The 15,880-nt window shown below is 47.6% G+C and overlaps 1 protein-coding gene across 1 annotated transcript in view; it reads left to right on the forward strand.

Moving 5' to 3' along the window:
* Positions 1 to 261: 261 nt before the first annotated feature.
* Trap1 (TNF receptor associated protein 1) overlaps positions 262 to 15,880 on the forward strand; it is a 160,091-nt gene continuing 144,472 nt past the window's right edge. The window contains exon 1 of the mRNA XM_068355072.1: positions 262 to 455. Coding sequence (XP_068211173.1) covers positions 344 to 455 — 112 coding nt within the window. The 5' untranslated portion in view covers positions 262 to 343. The remainder of the gene's footprint in view (positions 456 to 15,880) is intronic.

A 15,880-nucleotide genomic window follows, 5' to 3' on the forward strand; every position in this document is an offset into this window, starting at 1 on the left:
TCTTTCACCAATATTTGTACTTCTTCTTTCTTATGATTGTATTTTTCTTCTAATTCTGTTTTAACATAATATCCTTTTCATTTCTCTTTTTTCCTATTAAGTTCCTTTCTTTCATTAATCATTCTCCTTATTTCCTCGCTTACCCAAGGTTGTTCTTTTTTACTCTTTAGTCTTCTAATGGCTCCAAAGATTGAAACATCTACTAAAAATAGCAGAAGAAGAAGAATTGATCGCAGACATCACATAATTCACGATTTCACGATTACTCAAGAGGAGTCTACGGACTACGATTCGTCGATACCACATTTACGATACCCAAAGACAGCTGATTCGTCGTACAATTATGGCTCATTTGAGACGTGTGAATTTAGATAAATTAATCCGTCATGCCCTTTTCGTGCAAAATAGACGATTAGAGAGAATTGCCGTAACAAATTTACAGCGGTATGTTTTTGGTAAGTTGTAATGAAATAATCTTAAAAAGTTGTATGTAGGCAAACTGTTTGGAGGTTGCCGGTGCTTTACCATCTACTCAAAATTACAAAACTTGTCTACAGAACCTTATGCTAATATACTAAATGATGGACCTGATTTAATGAAATTTGCAACAGGCTAAGGCATTTTTGTCCCATATAAAAGAGCTGTCACCTACCCAAGCATATTGACTTTTTGGTTTCCTAGAACGGCAATATTAATTTGGACATTGAAACTTGCATAATTGAATAGGTATTTTCAAATACACTATAGTGAATCCCATATACTACTCACATTTTGAAACCTCTATCAACAAAGTTACAGATTTAAATGACAGAATCTCTCTTTTGCTCCTTTTGTCATCAGCACATCCCACAGGAGCGTCCTTCCAACCAGTAGTTTAGAAAAACACTGAATTGTGGTGCTTCGGGATGTATGTATGATGATGGCCATGCCCCATAACTCTCCTATTTTCAACCCTATCGCTAAGAATAGGGTAGTCTTTGGGTGGGTGTCAGCTCTCCCGTTAGGTCTGGAAGAAAGGACCCAGCTTGTAGGTTAGGCTAAGTGGGGAAGTTTTGGTTCAATTGTGTTCTATGTATGTGCTCCTGCCCATCGATATACAAAGGCTCCGATGCTTTTTTTGTAAGTTACTTGTTTGAATGTGATAAAGTGTCCAAGATTTTATGTTCTAAACCTTTATTTGTTTCCAATACTGGAAAATGTAATATAATTATAGCTCCTATTTTATTTGTTAATAATAAAAGGTTAGGGTAGAAACATGTTTGATATATTTAGTCTGATCATTGGAAATGGAAGATAAGTCCATGTACGAATAGGGCCTGGTCGTGAAGCTATAAGCCACCCCTTTAAGTATGTATTGACCCCTTTGTATGTATAATTGATATTAAAGCCGAAATACTAGCGCACTTGGCTAACGGTCGTTGCGAAACTGTGTTCCACTTGCCAGAACATAGGAGCAATAAGATAATGTTTAATCGTGAGTGAAGCTAGCATATTTCAGAGCTAAAACCAATACATTATTAGACCAGTTAATGAAGAAGGTACTTGTAGTACAATGAACACTGCTATGAATGACACCATAGAAAATGGGATGGAAAAATTTTAAATCCTATACGTCAGGAAGGCCTGGCAAACAAAAGCTTGTGTGTTTCAAAGCTATTACTCGATTTTCATCACGGTAAATAGTTTTTTTTTTTTATTACAATCCCTCTTTGTATGACAATGACTAGCGGAAACAACAACGTTTAAAAAAATAAATTATTTAAATATCAATACAATTAGACTGGTACACTATATTTTAAGATGTTTCGACCATAGTTGATGATACCCAGCTCCAAGGCATAGCTTTTTAGTTATGGTAGTTGACCCACCATAATTAAAAAAGTATGGATTTCCGCCAGGAATCCTTATCAGAAATGATCAAAACACCACAAAATACAGTAAAACTCAGTCTTATTTACTACAAACAGTTCATTGCAATATTATGTAATTTTACCGACTTTTTTATTTAAGAGGTTATTGACTTCTCTGAATGATTAGACAAGTCCAGCCTACTTGGTACTGTATCCTGAAGAAGTCCAGCCTGCAAGGTAGCCTTGATAAGGTGACCTAAGATCGCTGTTTACAATGATACCTAGAATATGGTACTGTACATGGAAGCCTTTATTACCTTAACATCATGTTTGTTGATTGAAGCATAAAGACCTATTGTAGCTTAGTTTATTTTATGCCATCTTGTAATCAAATTCATCGATCTCAACCTAGAGATAAGATTTTATTATAGAATAGTACAATATTAGTTAGGACGTTGGAATTCGCATAATTGAATAGATCTTTGCAAATACATTATTTTGAATCCCATATACAGTACTACTGGGGGAAACTGCTATTTATGAAGTTACAGGCTTTAAAAGAAGATTCCAGTTTTCTCCTTTTTTTTCTCATTTTGTATTTTGGCTCAATATAGATCGGACATAATACCTGTCTCTCCCGTCGAATCATTTGTTACTTGCAAATTTTGAAACTGGCCAAAGCTTTATTCCTTTTTGTTTTCAGAGTGAAAGTTTTTTTGAGATTCCAACCATGTGGGTTTGTCTGGGTATAGAAGGACACCGATGTGGCACCTTTATGTCCACCACAGAGAAGGGCCCTCACGACCTTTGTCCTACCTGCAGGGTCATGTCTGCACCCAGGACTCTCCATGTGATTTGTGTACGGAGTGGCCATCCTCCTAGTGGTAGAGATTTGCCAAGGGGGCGAAAGAAGAAATCTAAGTGGAACTCTTCCGCTTCAGGTTCATCCTCAGAAGGCGAAGAAGCCCAGACTTCCTTCTTTGTCGGCTCAATCCTGTCATTCCGACTGGTTAAACGATTTCCTCTGGGCACCGTTCATTTGGAGTGGGCCCTTTGACCCCCAGACAACCAATGGAGAGGACTCCGTTGCTTCCCCAAGTGAAGAGGTGTTGCCCTGAGCTGTAGGGAAGTCTCTTACTGCTGACATTTTGCGACAGCTGTGACCTTCCTTGTGGATTTTGGGTTCCCCTCCAAGAAACTGCCTTTTGAGGCTCTGCAGACAGGGACAAAACAGGAGTGCACACCTTCCTCCCCAGGAGAACACTTTGGTCTCTCCCTTAGAGACTCCGAAGGCCATAGGTCTGAGGAACTTCTTGTGTCTCGGCCCACAGCAGTCTCGGCTCTTTCTTCTTCATCCCTCGATAGTTCTGTTTTGGTAGTCAATCGAAGGCAGTTGCTGACAAGTACCCTTCATGGAGTTTCCCATCAGGGATCCCTTCGGGCTGAACCCAGAAACTGGCTATGGCCAAGTTTCGCAGCTCGTTGCTTACTATGCCCAACCTCAGCCTGGGTCTTCTTAGCTGGCTAAGGGTATGCAAAGCTTGCTGCCATGAGCCCCTCCTTCAACTGATGAGTGCCCGTCACGTCAAGGATTACAACCCCCCCCCCCTCTCTAGAATGGTCTCCTCCCAGGGGCTTTCACAAGCGAGTCCAAGATTCTTTGATGCAACAATCTAGCTCTTCAGAGCGTGACTACGATGGGGTCTGTCGGCTGTTTACAGTTCTTGCGCCTCGCTGTTGTGTCCATAGGACTCGGCAAAACATTTACCATTCTGCTAGGCCTACTTCTTTGGGAGTAGCTCCTAAGGTTCCTATCTATTACGAGGTAGAACCTACTGTTCTGCATTCACGTCAGCGCGAACCAGTTCAGTCTTTGCCTAGTTTGTGTGAGCAAACAGACATGGGGGAGCACGGCCATCTACCTATCCTTAGAGAGGGAGTGGGCAGACTCCTCTGCTTAGCGAGGGTGTAGAGGCATCTTCAATTTCCTTGCTTGTTCATCATTGAGAGTGTGCAAGACCATACTCGCCTCCCCGCAATCCTTCAGCCTCTCTGTTGCCTCAAGTTTTCATTACCGCACACACTTTCTCTGTCTAGCTGTGCGCAGTTGACGAGGTCACACCACCTTACCTGAGCACTCCCATTCAAATAGTCTTCATCTACACTCGCCTTGCCAGCGATTGCCCCGACATTGTTCATCTCACCAGAAATGTTAGCCTCATCAACATTCCCCTCATTATTTGATGACGCAACAGACCAGTGAGCAGCAGGCAACTCTATCTCATATGCCTAAAGAAGGGAACATTTTGTCTGAGCTCCGCATTCCAGCCAGCCGAACCACGCCATTCCTTAGGACACCGCCGAAGGGCTAGAAGCTTCCTTAGATTATTCCTCCAGTCACTCTACCCTTTTCAAAGGATTCTTGGTTCACGTACCTACTAACAGCACTGTGGTCGGATATCTCAAAGCTGACTCATTATCCTCTAGTAGTTTCCTAATCGGATACTCCTTCGATTTCACTTGAGGTTTTGAAGTCACGGGTGAAAGTCCTCTCGTAGATCCATGATGTAGCAGCATTCCGAAAGGACAGAGGCTTCAACGACTAAAACTCAGCTGTAGTTCTCTTCAGAAAGCTGCTAGATCACAGCAACGTCTCAGTATTGTTCCAATCAATCCTCAAAGGAAGAGGAAGCGTCATCTGTCGCCCTCACCTGCAGGAGATTCTCTAGTCCCATGGACAATCAGAGGCTCGAGAGATCTTTACAAGCTTCTATAGGTTAACTCTAATAGATTTAGGTCAACCAGCACCTTCTGCTCCTACACGAACAGCAGTACATCCTCCCATAGCTCCAGAAGTTTATCAGCCAAAGAAAACTGCACGGAGAGAAGCTCCTTCTCTTCTCGAGGGTTTCTCCATCCAAACGCAGGAAAGAAAGGATCTGAAGACCGTACCGAAGAACCGACACTCGAGGGCAGAATAGTCAGCTTTGATGACTGGTCCTTCTTTTCACAAGTCTGTTCTACAAGACCAGAAAGTGGCGGTCTTGTTCCTTGGCTAGCTATTCTATTGAAGACCTCGATCAGCCCCGGCCCTCTATGGATGTGAGTTTGGGTGCGTAAGACCTCTTCGATGATGGATCGTAACATTCAGATGATATATTAGTAATGTCTGCCAGCCCAGATGATATGTTAGCAATGTTTGCCAGCCCTAAGATCTGCTCTTTGGAGTAGAAAGACTTGGAGCATGTCTTTCTCCAGGTTTTTTCCTTCATCAAGAAAATCAAATCCTTTAGCGTAGCTGGATCAAATTCCCGCTGAGAGAAAGGACATCGTCCTTGACCTTCTCAACGACACCCCTTTGTCCACCAAGACGAAGGTAGTGCCTTCGTCTAGGGGGGGTGAAGGGTACCAAGAAGAGGGCATATGTTCAGGTGGCGGGAACATCTCAATCTCTTCGGTCAGTTAACTCCTCTCGTCTGCTAAGTCTTCCATATGTTCGTCAGAGGAAGTACTGTATTACGAGATAACAGAGGATGAGCCATCTCCATTTCCTCTTGATCCAGCAATACTGGCTTTGACCTAGAACATGCCCTTGGATAAGGTTGCATCACTGTTAGTGTTCTCAGCGGCTGATGTTGAAAACATGGAATAGGTTGAAAAGTGCTCTTTGCATGTGCTTTGCAGTTGGATTATTGGTTGGGATCTTTGGGGTATCTCTTCAGGACTGAAGATTTTTCCTCCGACCAGAAGGAACCTCTGTCAGCGTTCCTCCATTGAGGCAGCAGGATGGTGGAATTCTTTACCCACAACGTCCTCAACCAAGGGATCAGCTGGGTTTTGAGGAAACAGGATGCCATCCTCTCCAAATTCAGGAAGCAGGTGCCTCGAAGAGAAGTGATAAAGCTTTGCATCTGATGATGGAGGGCTCCTCCCTCTTTAACGTGGAGGACATCTAGGCTGTAGCAGAAGAATGGGGGAAGGAGAGTCATGACTTCTCTATCAGGCAGTTACATGTCGCCCTTACTCCAGGCCCCAAGACAATCTGTGTCACCCAAGAAGTCTTTTGGAAGCTGAGGTTCAAGAGGGAGAGGAAGCAGAGGTGGAAGACGATGTCGTCTCAGCTATTGGAGCCATTCCACCGGTGGGAGGATCCCTGAAGAATTGGGGCAGAGATGGACTTTTCATAGGGCCGAATCATGGTCGGGCTCCGTCCTCCAAGCAGGATATCTCGTCCCCTTCACACGTTCTCCCTCTTCTAACCTGCTGTGCAGCAATGATGAGTTCCTATACAATAGGATCAGCAAGGGACAGGATTCAGCACATGCTAGAGAAGAACTCTCTCCAAGAGGTCCAAGACTGGTCTCCTGGCTTCTACAGTCAACTCTTTCTTGTCGACAAGGCGTCGGGAGGCTGACGACCAATCATAGGCTTCTGGGCTTTAAACGAATCAGACCACCAGACTTCAAAATAACGCTAGACCTCAAAGACACATACTTCCAGATCCCAGTCCACCTGTCTTCAAGAAAGTATCTAAGGTTTGTCTTCGTACAGGTCTTTTCCCTGGTGTCGACCTGGGCTCACAAGACCGGTATTCGGCTTCTTCGATATCTAGACGATTGGCTGATTCTTGCAGACTCAATGGAGATCCTTCTCTCGAGACAAGCTTCTTGAGTTTTGCCATGATCTGGCGATTGTGGTAAATTGTGAGAAGTCCTCTGTGCACCCTACTCAGAACCTGGGGTATCTCAAAATGAATATCGATACAAACCTAGGCAAAGTCTTTCCATCCCTAGAATAGAGAGGCTCTTCTGATACACGACAGGTTACCAGCTTTTCGGTAGCCAAAGCTACAGTAGAACCTTGGTATTTGAACATCTCGAAGTTCAAACAAATCTATTTTCGACCAAAAAGTTTGAGTGAAAAATGCCCCTGTTCTCAAAGAAATATTCAGTACTTGACCAGTGCGAGTAAAAGCTTGCCTAGCTAAATATTGTCAGTTACATGATGGCCGTTGTTTTGGATGCACGTAAATATATTCTCTGCCTCATTTTTTGTGTCACACAGTGCTATATCTTTCTTTTGAATCCTTTATTTATTTATTTTAAATTTGTTAACACTTAAACATAGGGCAAAGTTGAATAAGAGGGAAAGCGGTCATGTTAAAAGGAAAACAGCGCAAACTATCATTTGTTCCGTAACTAGAATACAAACCACGCTATTTATTAGGGGTTATACTTTTGGCGCAGCTGAAATGACAAGCCATTAAAATTTAGCGAGGGTTAACTACCCACACCGCTAGTTAGGGGGGTTAGCTTGCTACCACTCCCGTTCACACACCTGTGATTTAGTCACTGTACTTTTGGCTCGGATGAAGAGGGGTTGTTTCCTTTCTCCCTCTTCGATCATTGAACTGAGCTCGGTGATCTCTGACCAGCCCGTCTTTAGCTTGTTCATCTCTGACCAACCTGGGGGGACCATAATCAGCTTGCTGATCTCTAACTCACCATCGGCTCACAGACCACCGATTCATCGGTCATCGGCAATTTGCCAGCAGTTCGGGACTCGAACTTACTAGTCAACCTCTTCCTGTAGATTCCTAGATCAGAAGGTATACAACATACTTCTCGCTACTAGCCGTTTGCCATCACACTAAAGTGATTGGCAAACGTTCGACAACCCTCATCAACGGCTTGTGGAGAGGGAACTACTTGCGAGCACTCTTCAACTGCACAGTAACCACGATACCCAACCGTTAACCATTGATTAACATTCACCAGATTGATTCTATTCTAAGGAATAGCATCAATCACATTAGGGCGCATGGTAAGGCTAAGTGTTGCCTTCCTTCTGTTAGTTAAAGGAATTCTCTCTGAAAAGAATTCTTACACTGGGTATCGCGCCTAATCCTTTACGACATGAGTCAAGACTCCACCGTCGACAATCTTCCATGCAAAAGGATTCGCAAGGAGCTGTCCCTTTGGGTCGATGTCCACACCATGTTGGAGTTCGAACAAGGGCTAAGACCTCAGGTCTTCACTTGCACACAGGACCTGAAGGCCACTTACTCCCAGGTTCAAACCATCCATCTAGGAAGGTTGGAAGATTCAGTCTTGACAAACAAGAAACACCAGTTCAAGGCACTGTGCTTCAGTCTTTCCACTACACCCATCCTGGTCTCACAGGATTGGCTTCTGTCTCCTCTGTTTCGGGACGACTGACTGACCTTAGCAGACTCAGTGGCAACCTTGCATTAACACCGGAACTTTTTACCAAGATCCAGTGATCAGGGTAAACCTGCAGAAGTCTTCCCTACTTCCCTCCCAGAAGACTGGTGTATCCGAGAAGGATTCTAGTCACCAATCTCCACAAAACATTCTCGAAACGAGAACGACTCCCATTCCAAAGGGACTTGAGTCGGACTGGAATCAGACCCTTGATCCCCCAAACATTCTGACCCCCATGGGACCAGAAGTTTGGACAAAACTCAAGGGATGGGTGTCAGTCGAGAATCTACAGAACAGCGTAATCTTCTCATCCTTCCCCACCCTCGGACTTGAGGTTGTGCTTAGAACACATCAAAAGAAGAGAGGAGGGACCATAGTGTTTCACCACACCACCTCAGCCCTCTGGACAGTCCGAAAGTACCTTCACTTGTATCTCTTAAGAGATGAGGGCCAACTTTCCGGTCCTTCAGCAGCCTCATCGGTTCCTAATAGACCACTCAGTGATGTGATGGACGACACGCCACACACCACATAGAGACTCACATCGACAAGTAAGAAGGTACTTGCTCGTAGCCTCTTCCCATCTAACAGTACTGTATAAACACAAGATGGGCCAAAGTCCGTTCAGTACCACTATCAGCTCGCTTCATTCCAGACTAGAAGAACGGGCTCGCCGACAATCTGTGCACAGCATCTCAGATAAGGTATACCGAATGGTCTTTGGATCGCCTTGTAGCCGACAAAGTCCCGACTATACGGGGTCCTCCAACTAGGGATCTGTTCGCAACGCTCCTGAATCTCAGGCTGCTGTTGCTCCCCAGCCCTAGACTAGACCCCAAGGCTCTCTGTCAACAACGGTGGGTACAACAATGACGTTTACGTCTCGTCCCTGTTTTATCTGGAGAAGGGCGCTCAAGAAGGCTAGAACATCGGTCAACCTCTCAAGGACTCTCCTAGCTCCGCTATGGCATTATGCAGAACGGTTTCCAAACCTTTTGCAGCTCCTAATAGAGTCTCCAAGAGAACCCTCTCCACATCCCAGACAACCCACTTCGACACCTACCACAAGTTATAGCTTTGGTATGATTGTACTCCTGGAGACTACCCAATACCTCTTTTGCGAAAAGGTTGTCTAGATATCTGAGGAGTTCCTCAGCATCAGTCTGCCAGGCAGTATAACGTCTTGTGTGGTTGGTGTCATGTGAAAGTATGTCTCTCCACTCGATACTTAGATTCCAGCAATAGTGGAATCCTCAAGTATATACAAGAGGAAAAGACCCCCTATTTCGACAGGTAAAGATGATCACTCAACCTTGATCCTTCACCTTCAAACTGAAAGAAGGGACACCCTCTCATCAATAGACTTTTCCTAACTCATACGGACTTACGACTTGCCTTTCCTCAGTCGGAATTGAGACTTTCCTCTTGGAACATGGTTCAAATTCTCCGATCCCTAAAGAGACCTCCTTATGTTCCACTTCACCAGGCAACAAATTTTCTCCTGATTTAAGAACACAATGTTCCTACATACTCGTACAGCAACCATACGAGTCAAGGAACTTCCTGATCTCTCTTTTGACATCGCCAATTAGTGAGAAGGGTGAAAGACAATGTTCAGTTTTGTCCTTGGGTATGTCGCCAGTCTCAGTCTCTAGAGGTGACGGATCCTACACAAATCTCCACTCGGTAACGGACGATCCAGATCATCCGTTACTGTACCCAGGGCAAGGTATGAGACTTTACCTAAAGAAAACGGCAACAGCCCACCCGGGTCCCTTCTCTTGTCATCAGCACTGGGAGAGACTAAAGGAGGATCACCGAAATATCATCTCGACATGACAACTCACAGTGTCAGAGGCATAACTATGCCCCTGGTCCTTCTTGGCAGATTACTCTGTGATGCAGGTTTTACAAGAAAGGATGTGAGTGCTCCAGGTGACTTTCACAACCTTTCTCCTGCAAGACGTGACCCACAGGAACTCGATACGATCTCTATCGGTCCGGTGGTGGCTGCACAACAGCTGGTTGTATACCTCAAGCTCCTTATTGGACAAGTAGCAGAAGGTTGAGGGCACTGTTACCTGGTTTTAGTCTGCATGAATGAAAAGATTTGACTGGCTCTTATTCTTTTCTTCATCCTACTCTCAAGTAGAGAAAGCAGCTTCCTGGGTTCTCTGCATAAGCTGACCCCAAGCCACTGCAGGTAAACCATGCTCCCTTGTGTACCTAGTATTAAGTTAATACTGTTGCCTCCCCATACCCTGGCGAGGTGGTATTGGAATGCGGTTGGGGGTTGGGGAGATGTAGGGGTAGAGAGGGGGGATGTTGATGAAGGAGAGGTCTAATTGGTGAGGGATCTATGGTTGTGGTTCAATCATGCCCCAGTTTTCTATACCGACACTCAAAGAGTGAGCGAGCTAGGTTTATACCTGGCATTCCATGTATCTCTTTTTTTTTTTTCTCTGGTATATTCAGCAATAACTATGCCTTAGAAATGGTGCTAGAGGAGCATTTCACTGGGCGACACAGGTTCCACGCCTAGAAATAGATTTTTCCTTCGTCAAAATCCCTTTTTCCTACATAGACTCGGAATAACTTTACCTAGACAGTCACACTTCAGTACGTGGACCTTCTCGTCCTTCCCCCAGATTTGATGTTGTTTTCGGACGCTTCAAAGAAAGGGTGGTGGGCCCACGTACTGCACCACACGACTTCAGGCCTGTGGTCAGAGTCAGAAAGGTATCTCCATATAACTCTCCTAGAGATGAAGGCCGTCTTCCTGGCCCTTCAACAGTTCCAACAATCCCTGGCGGGTCACTCTGTGGTGGTGATGAGCGACAACACCACAGTAGTGGCTTACATCAACAAACAAGGAGGTACTTTTTCGCAGCAGCTATCCCATCTAGTAGTAGAGATACTGAGATGGGCCGAAATCCACTCGATACCGCTATTGGCACGCTTCATTCCAAGTAAAAGGAATGTGCTCGCCGACAATCTGAGCAGAGCATCTCAGATAGTGAGTACTGAATGGTCTTTGGATCATCTAGTAGCCAACAAAGTCCTGACTTTGTGGGGTTCTCTGACTGTGGATCTGTTCACAACAACCCTGAACTTCAGGCTCCCACTGTACTGTTCCCCAGTCCCAGACCCCAAGGCTCTCTGGCAAGATGCTTTCCAACAACGGTGGGATAACATAGACGTTTACGCCTTTACCCCGTTCTGTCTGATGAGGAGGGGGTTCAACAAAACCAGAACATCTTTCAATGACCCTCATAGCTCTGCTATGGCATCACGCGGAATGGTTCCCGGACCTTCTGCAACTCCTAACGAAGCTACCGAGAGAACTCCCTCCACGGCACAATCTGCTCAAGCAACCACATGCCAACATCTTCCACAAAGCCGTAGCTTCGCTATGACTTCACGCCTGGAGACTATCCAGCATCTCCTCTCTGAGAGGGGATTTTCGCAGCAAGTTACGGTCAGGATGTCTGGACATCTGCGAAAGTCATCCGCAGCAGTCTATCAGGCAAAGTGGAAAGTCTTCTGTGGTTGGTGTCGTGGAAGGGGTATCTCTCCACTCTATGCCACTATTCCAACAATAGCGGAGTTTCTTGTGTATTTGCGGGAAGAAATGCACCTTTCAGTCTCGGCAGTGAAAGGCTATCACTCAGCCTTAAGTCTAGCTTTCAGGCTGAAAGGAATAGATATTTCTTCATCGCTAGAACTTTCTCTACTCATACGTAGCTATGAACTTACCTGCCCTCAGTCGGAAGTGAGACCTCCTCCATGGAACGTGGTTCGAGTTCTCTGGTCGTCCACCTCCCTACGAACCATTACGCCAGGCATCAGATCGCCACCTAACCTGGAAGACCTGTGTTCCTGCTAGCTTTGGCTTCGGCCAAGCGTGTTAGCGAACTTCATGGTCTCTCGTATGACATCGCCCATTCGAGGGGATGGGGGGAGGTAACGTTCAGCTTCGTCCCTGAGTTTATTGCTGTAACTCGGAATCCTGGAGTAGCTTATCCTCGGTTCGATTCCTTCCGGATTTCTAGTCTCCGCTCTGTAACAGATGACCCAGACCATCTCTTACTATGCCCAGTAAGGAGTTTGAGGCTATACCTTAAAAGAACAACTGCAGTCCATCCTCATGTGCCAGCATTATTCGTCAGCACAGGGAGGACTAAGAGGAGGGTCTCCAAGAACACCATCTCTGCATGGATTCATAGGGTCATTCATCTGGCCTTGAATCCAGATCCTCCTCCATCACGTCACCCTAGAGCACATGATGTCAGGGGCATAGCTATGTCCCTGGCTTTCAAAAGAAATTTCTCGGTGAAGCAGGTCCTTCAAGCGGGGGTGTGGAAGCGTCAGACAACGTTCACAGCCCACTACCTGCAAGACGTGACCCACAGGAGGCTCGATACGTTCTCTATCGGCCCTGTGGTGGCTGCACAACAGCTGGTTTAAAACCTCAAGCTCCTTATTGGACAAGTAGCAGAAGGTTGAGGGCATTGTTACCCGGTTTTAGTCTGCATGAATGAAAACGTTTGACTGGCCCTTATTCTTTTCTTCATCATCCCCTCTCTTGGGGAAAGCAGCATCCTGGGTTCTCTGCATAGCTGACCTCAAACCACTGCAGGTAAACTATGCTCCCTTGTGTTCCTAGTGTTAAGTTAATACTGTTACGTCCCCATACCCTGACGAGGTGGTATTGGGAAGGTCTTAGTCTACAAGTTTCCATCTAAAAAACTTCAGAACAACTTCCTTGGACGAATCATACTTCTTCATACCTTCACACAGAGCTTGCGTAGGCCGCAATCCTTGCATAGCAAGGTTCTAGCGAGGTGCAGGCACTCCTTATTTCTTGGGTGCTTACACACTCAAATAACGAGCCCCCGGGCAAAGCCAAAAGCCAGTACTGGCTGGGACGTCCACCCTTCCTAATGGGTGAGCCACCCCTATTAAATAGCGTGGTTTGTATTCCAGTTACGGAACAAATGACAAATTCGTAGATAATTTGTATTTGTTCCAACACGAATACTTACCTCGAACTACTTTCTTAGGAGTTACCTGTAATCTCCTCTCTTCCGACCAGAGTTTTGTGTAGTATACCCTAAACCCGTTTTCTATGGAGGGCTAACTCGGGAGTAAGAGAACGTGCCCCGAGGGTAGCTTTTGCGCTAGGACGGGGTCCGCTTGGGTCGTGAGCGTCAGTAAGTTCTCTGGTCGCGACGTGACACCACGTCGCTCTCGTCTCTCACGACCCTTTGTGTACGCCGCGTGTGTCCCACGTGTTTACCGCGTGGTAACTTGTGCTTATCCCTTGTGTTCCTGTGCGTTCACTACCCTTCCTTGTGCTTCCCAAGTGTATCCCTTTGATTCCCTGCGTTCTTGTGTCTTGTGTTTGTGCGTTATGGAGCAGATCCGCCGTTGTCCTGGGCCTAGAGCCGGAAAATCGTGTGGAGCGTTCCTCTCCAAACCTGAAGTGGATCCTCACTCCCTTTGCTCTTCCTGTAGGGGCAAAGTTTGTTCGCCTTCGGATACATGCCTCGAGTGTGTTGGTTGGAGTGAAATTCAGTGGGTGCGTTACGGCACGAAGAAAAAGAAATCGTCGAAACGTTCACCCAGAAAATCTAGTGTTTCTTCGCCGCTACCGTCGCCCAGTGAACGGTCCGACGGGGCTTCTGTCTCTCCTTCCCCTACCCAGAGTAGGGGACGAGGTAAGTCCGTTGTGGGGAAAGAACCGGGCGTTCTTCTCCGGGAGTCTGGTGAGTGTGAAGTGGGAGTTGCGGGACCTTCTCGGGCTAGTGAAGAGCCTGGTAGTGCTGTGTCAGGGAGTTCTGCAGACTCGGCCCTTGTGCTTGGGGGGCACGTTTCCTCCGATGACCCCTTATGGTGTGGCAATGTTGTTTCTGTGTCTTCGCCCCCTTCGTGGGCCGGTGTTTCAGGTTCTTCAGCAGGCGGCGACAACCAGGGTAAGTTAGGCTCCACAGGGAGTGATGCCTTCGGATGGAAGCTTCCTAAAACGCCGGGTAGGTCCCCTATGCGGATGGAAGAGGGCCTTGATACCTGGTTCCCTAGTCTTGGGCGCCAACCCTCGTTCCCAACCCCTCTCACGGAAGTTCCTGAAGCCTTCCTGCAACCCTCTACCTCGGGTACGCAACAAGTCGCGAAGTCCCCCGCTTCGGCCCGCTGTACGGTGGGTACGGTGACGTCGGGCTCTTCGGATGGTGGGGAGTCATTCTCTTCGGGTGAAGAAGCCAGGAGAAAACATCGGCGTCGGAGGGAGCGGTGCAGGAGCAGGCGTTCCCGCTCAAGATCCTGTTCCAGGTACAGCAGGAGGCGCTCCCGCCCTCCACGAAGGAAACACAGGAGGAGTAGGTCGCCCGATGGTGATTGGGTTTTCGTACCCCGTAAGTCGAAAATACAGTGTTCCCCGGACCGGCGGTCCAGGAATTTCTCGCCAAGGAGACCATCCTCCAGACATGGTTATGACCCTCGCAGGGAGAAACGCGAGAAGGCCTCTACAGGCAGGCGTAAGACTGCGAAGCCTCCGGTTCACCCCGCCCCGCGGGGGGAACCGCGCTTCCTTACGGGCAGCCTGGCCGAATCAGCCCAGCTGGTGCGGCCCTCGGACGTTAAGGAAGGGTTCCCGCTGTCGGGTCAGCCCACGGGATCCGCGTCCTCGTCCCCCAGAGAGCATGATCGAACACTAGCCCTCGCCGGTTCGGCGATGCCTGTCCTAACCCCCGTCCCTGGTACGGAGGTCTCCGCCGGGGAGGACCAGTACCTCCGCAGGGGAGTGCCTGTTGTGCCAGAACCAAGGCGCCCGGTGGGAGTGCCCGGTGACCCGGCTCCCCGGACTCAAGTCGAAGCTTCGGCCGACGGTAGGGAAGGTTCCCCGACGGAGGACTCGGCCTATAGAAGAGTTATTAGTCTGATCAGGGAGACATCACAAGATCGAAGAACCGGCTGCTACCGATGAGGACTACTGGAGGTCCAGCCTTATCCGGTTGATGCAAGCTCCTGTCCAACCAAAAGCCTCCCTGGCTCTTCCTGTGGCCCGAGATCTCGTCCTGGGACAAGAGCACGTTGATAGAGTGGTGGCAGGTAATGCCAAAGCCCCCAAGACGCAGAGCTCTTCGAAGTTGCTCCAGGGGCTCAAAACGCAGAGCAGGGTCTATGTGCCAGAAGGACGCCGGCCGGGAGCCTGCAAGTGGAACCTGCTCTCGACATTCTGGGACAGGGCGCCTCGGAGGACAGAGCCTCTTCAGCCCCGGTCTGTTTTTCTCCATCAGAGGCTGCGATGATGGAGGAAATGTCTAAGGACCTAGTGCACGTCTCCTCTTTGCCAGACTGGTGGGCTTCCACATTAGTAGGTGTGCAAGCTACTTATGACCCGACAGACCTAGAACAGCAAAGCCTCCTGAGGGAGCTTATCACCGCTTATCACCTCCGGGGGCAAGACTCTTAAGTTCCTCACTTACCAATCTCTCGCCCTGACAGCGAATTGGGTGCTTCGCAAGAGGGACACCATCCTGGCGAAGGTGTCCCGGAAGGTCCCAGACAGAGAGGTGAGGGCCATGAGGAGCCTTCCCTTGTGGGGTGACTCCTTGTTCCCCTTGAAGGACTTGGAGGACTTGGAGGAGATCATGGAGAAGGTGGCTAAAAGGAAAGAAATAAACACGCCCAGGCCTACGCCGGTAAGGAGACCTCCCTACAAGAGGTCAGTCTCAGACAGTGCCGCTACGTCTCGGGCCCCTCCTAGCCTGACGAAGAGAGAAGCCCCTTCTTCCTCCTGGGCCT

Source organism: Palaemon carinicauda, chromosome 31, assembly GCF_036898095.1.
Source record: "Palaemon carinicauda isolate YSFRI2023 chromosome 31, ASM3689809v2, whole genome shotgun sequence".
Classification (NCBI taxonomy): Eukaryota; Metazoa; Arthropoda; class Malacostraca; order Decapoda; family Palaemonidae; genus Palaemon; species Palaemon carinicauda.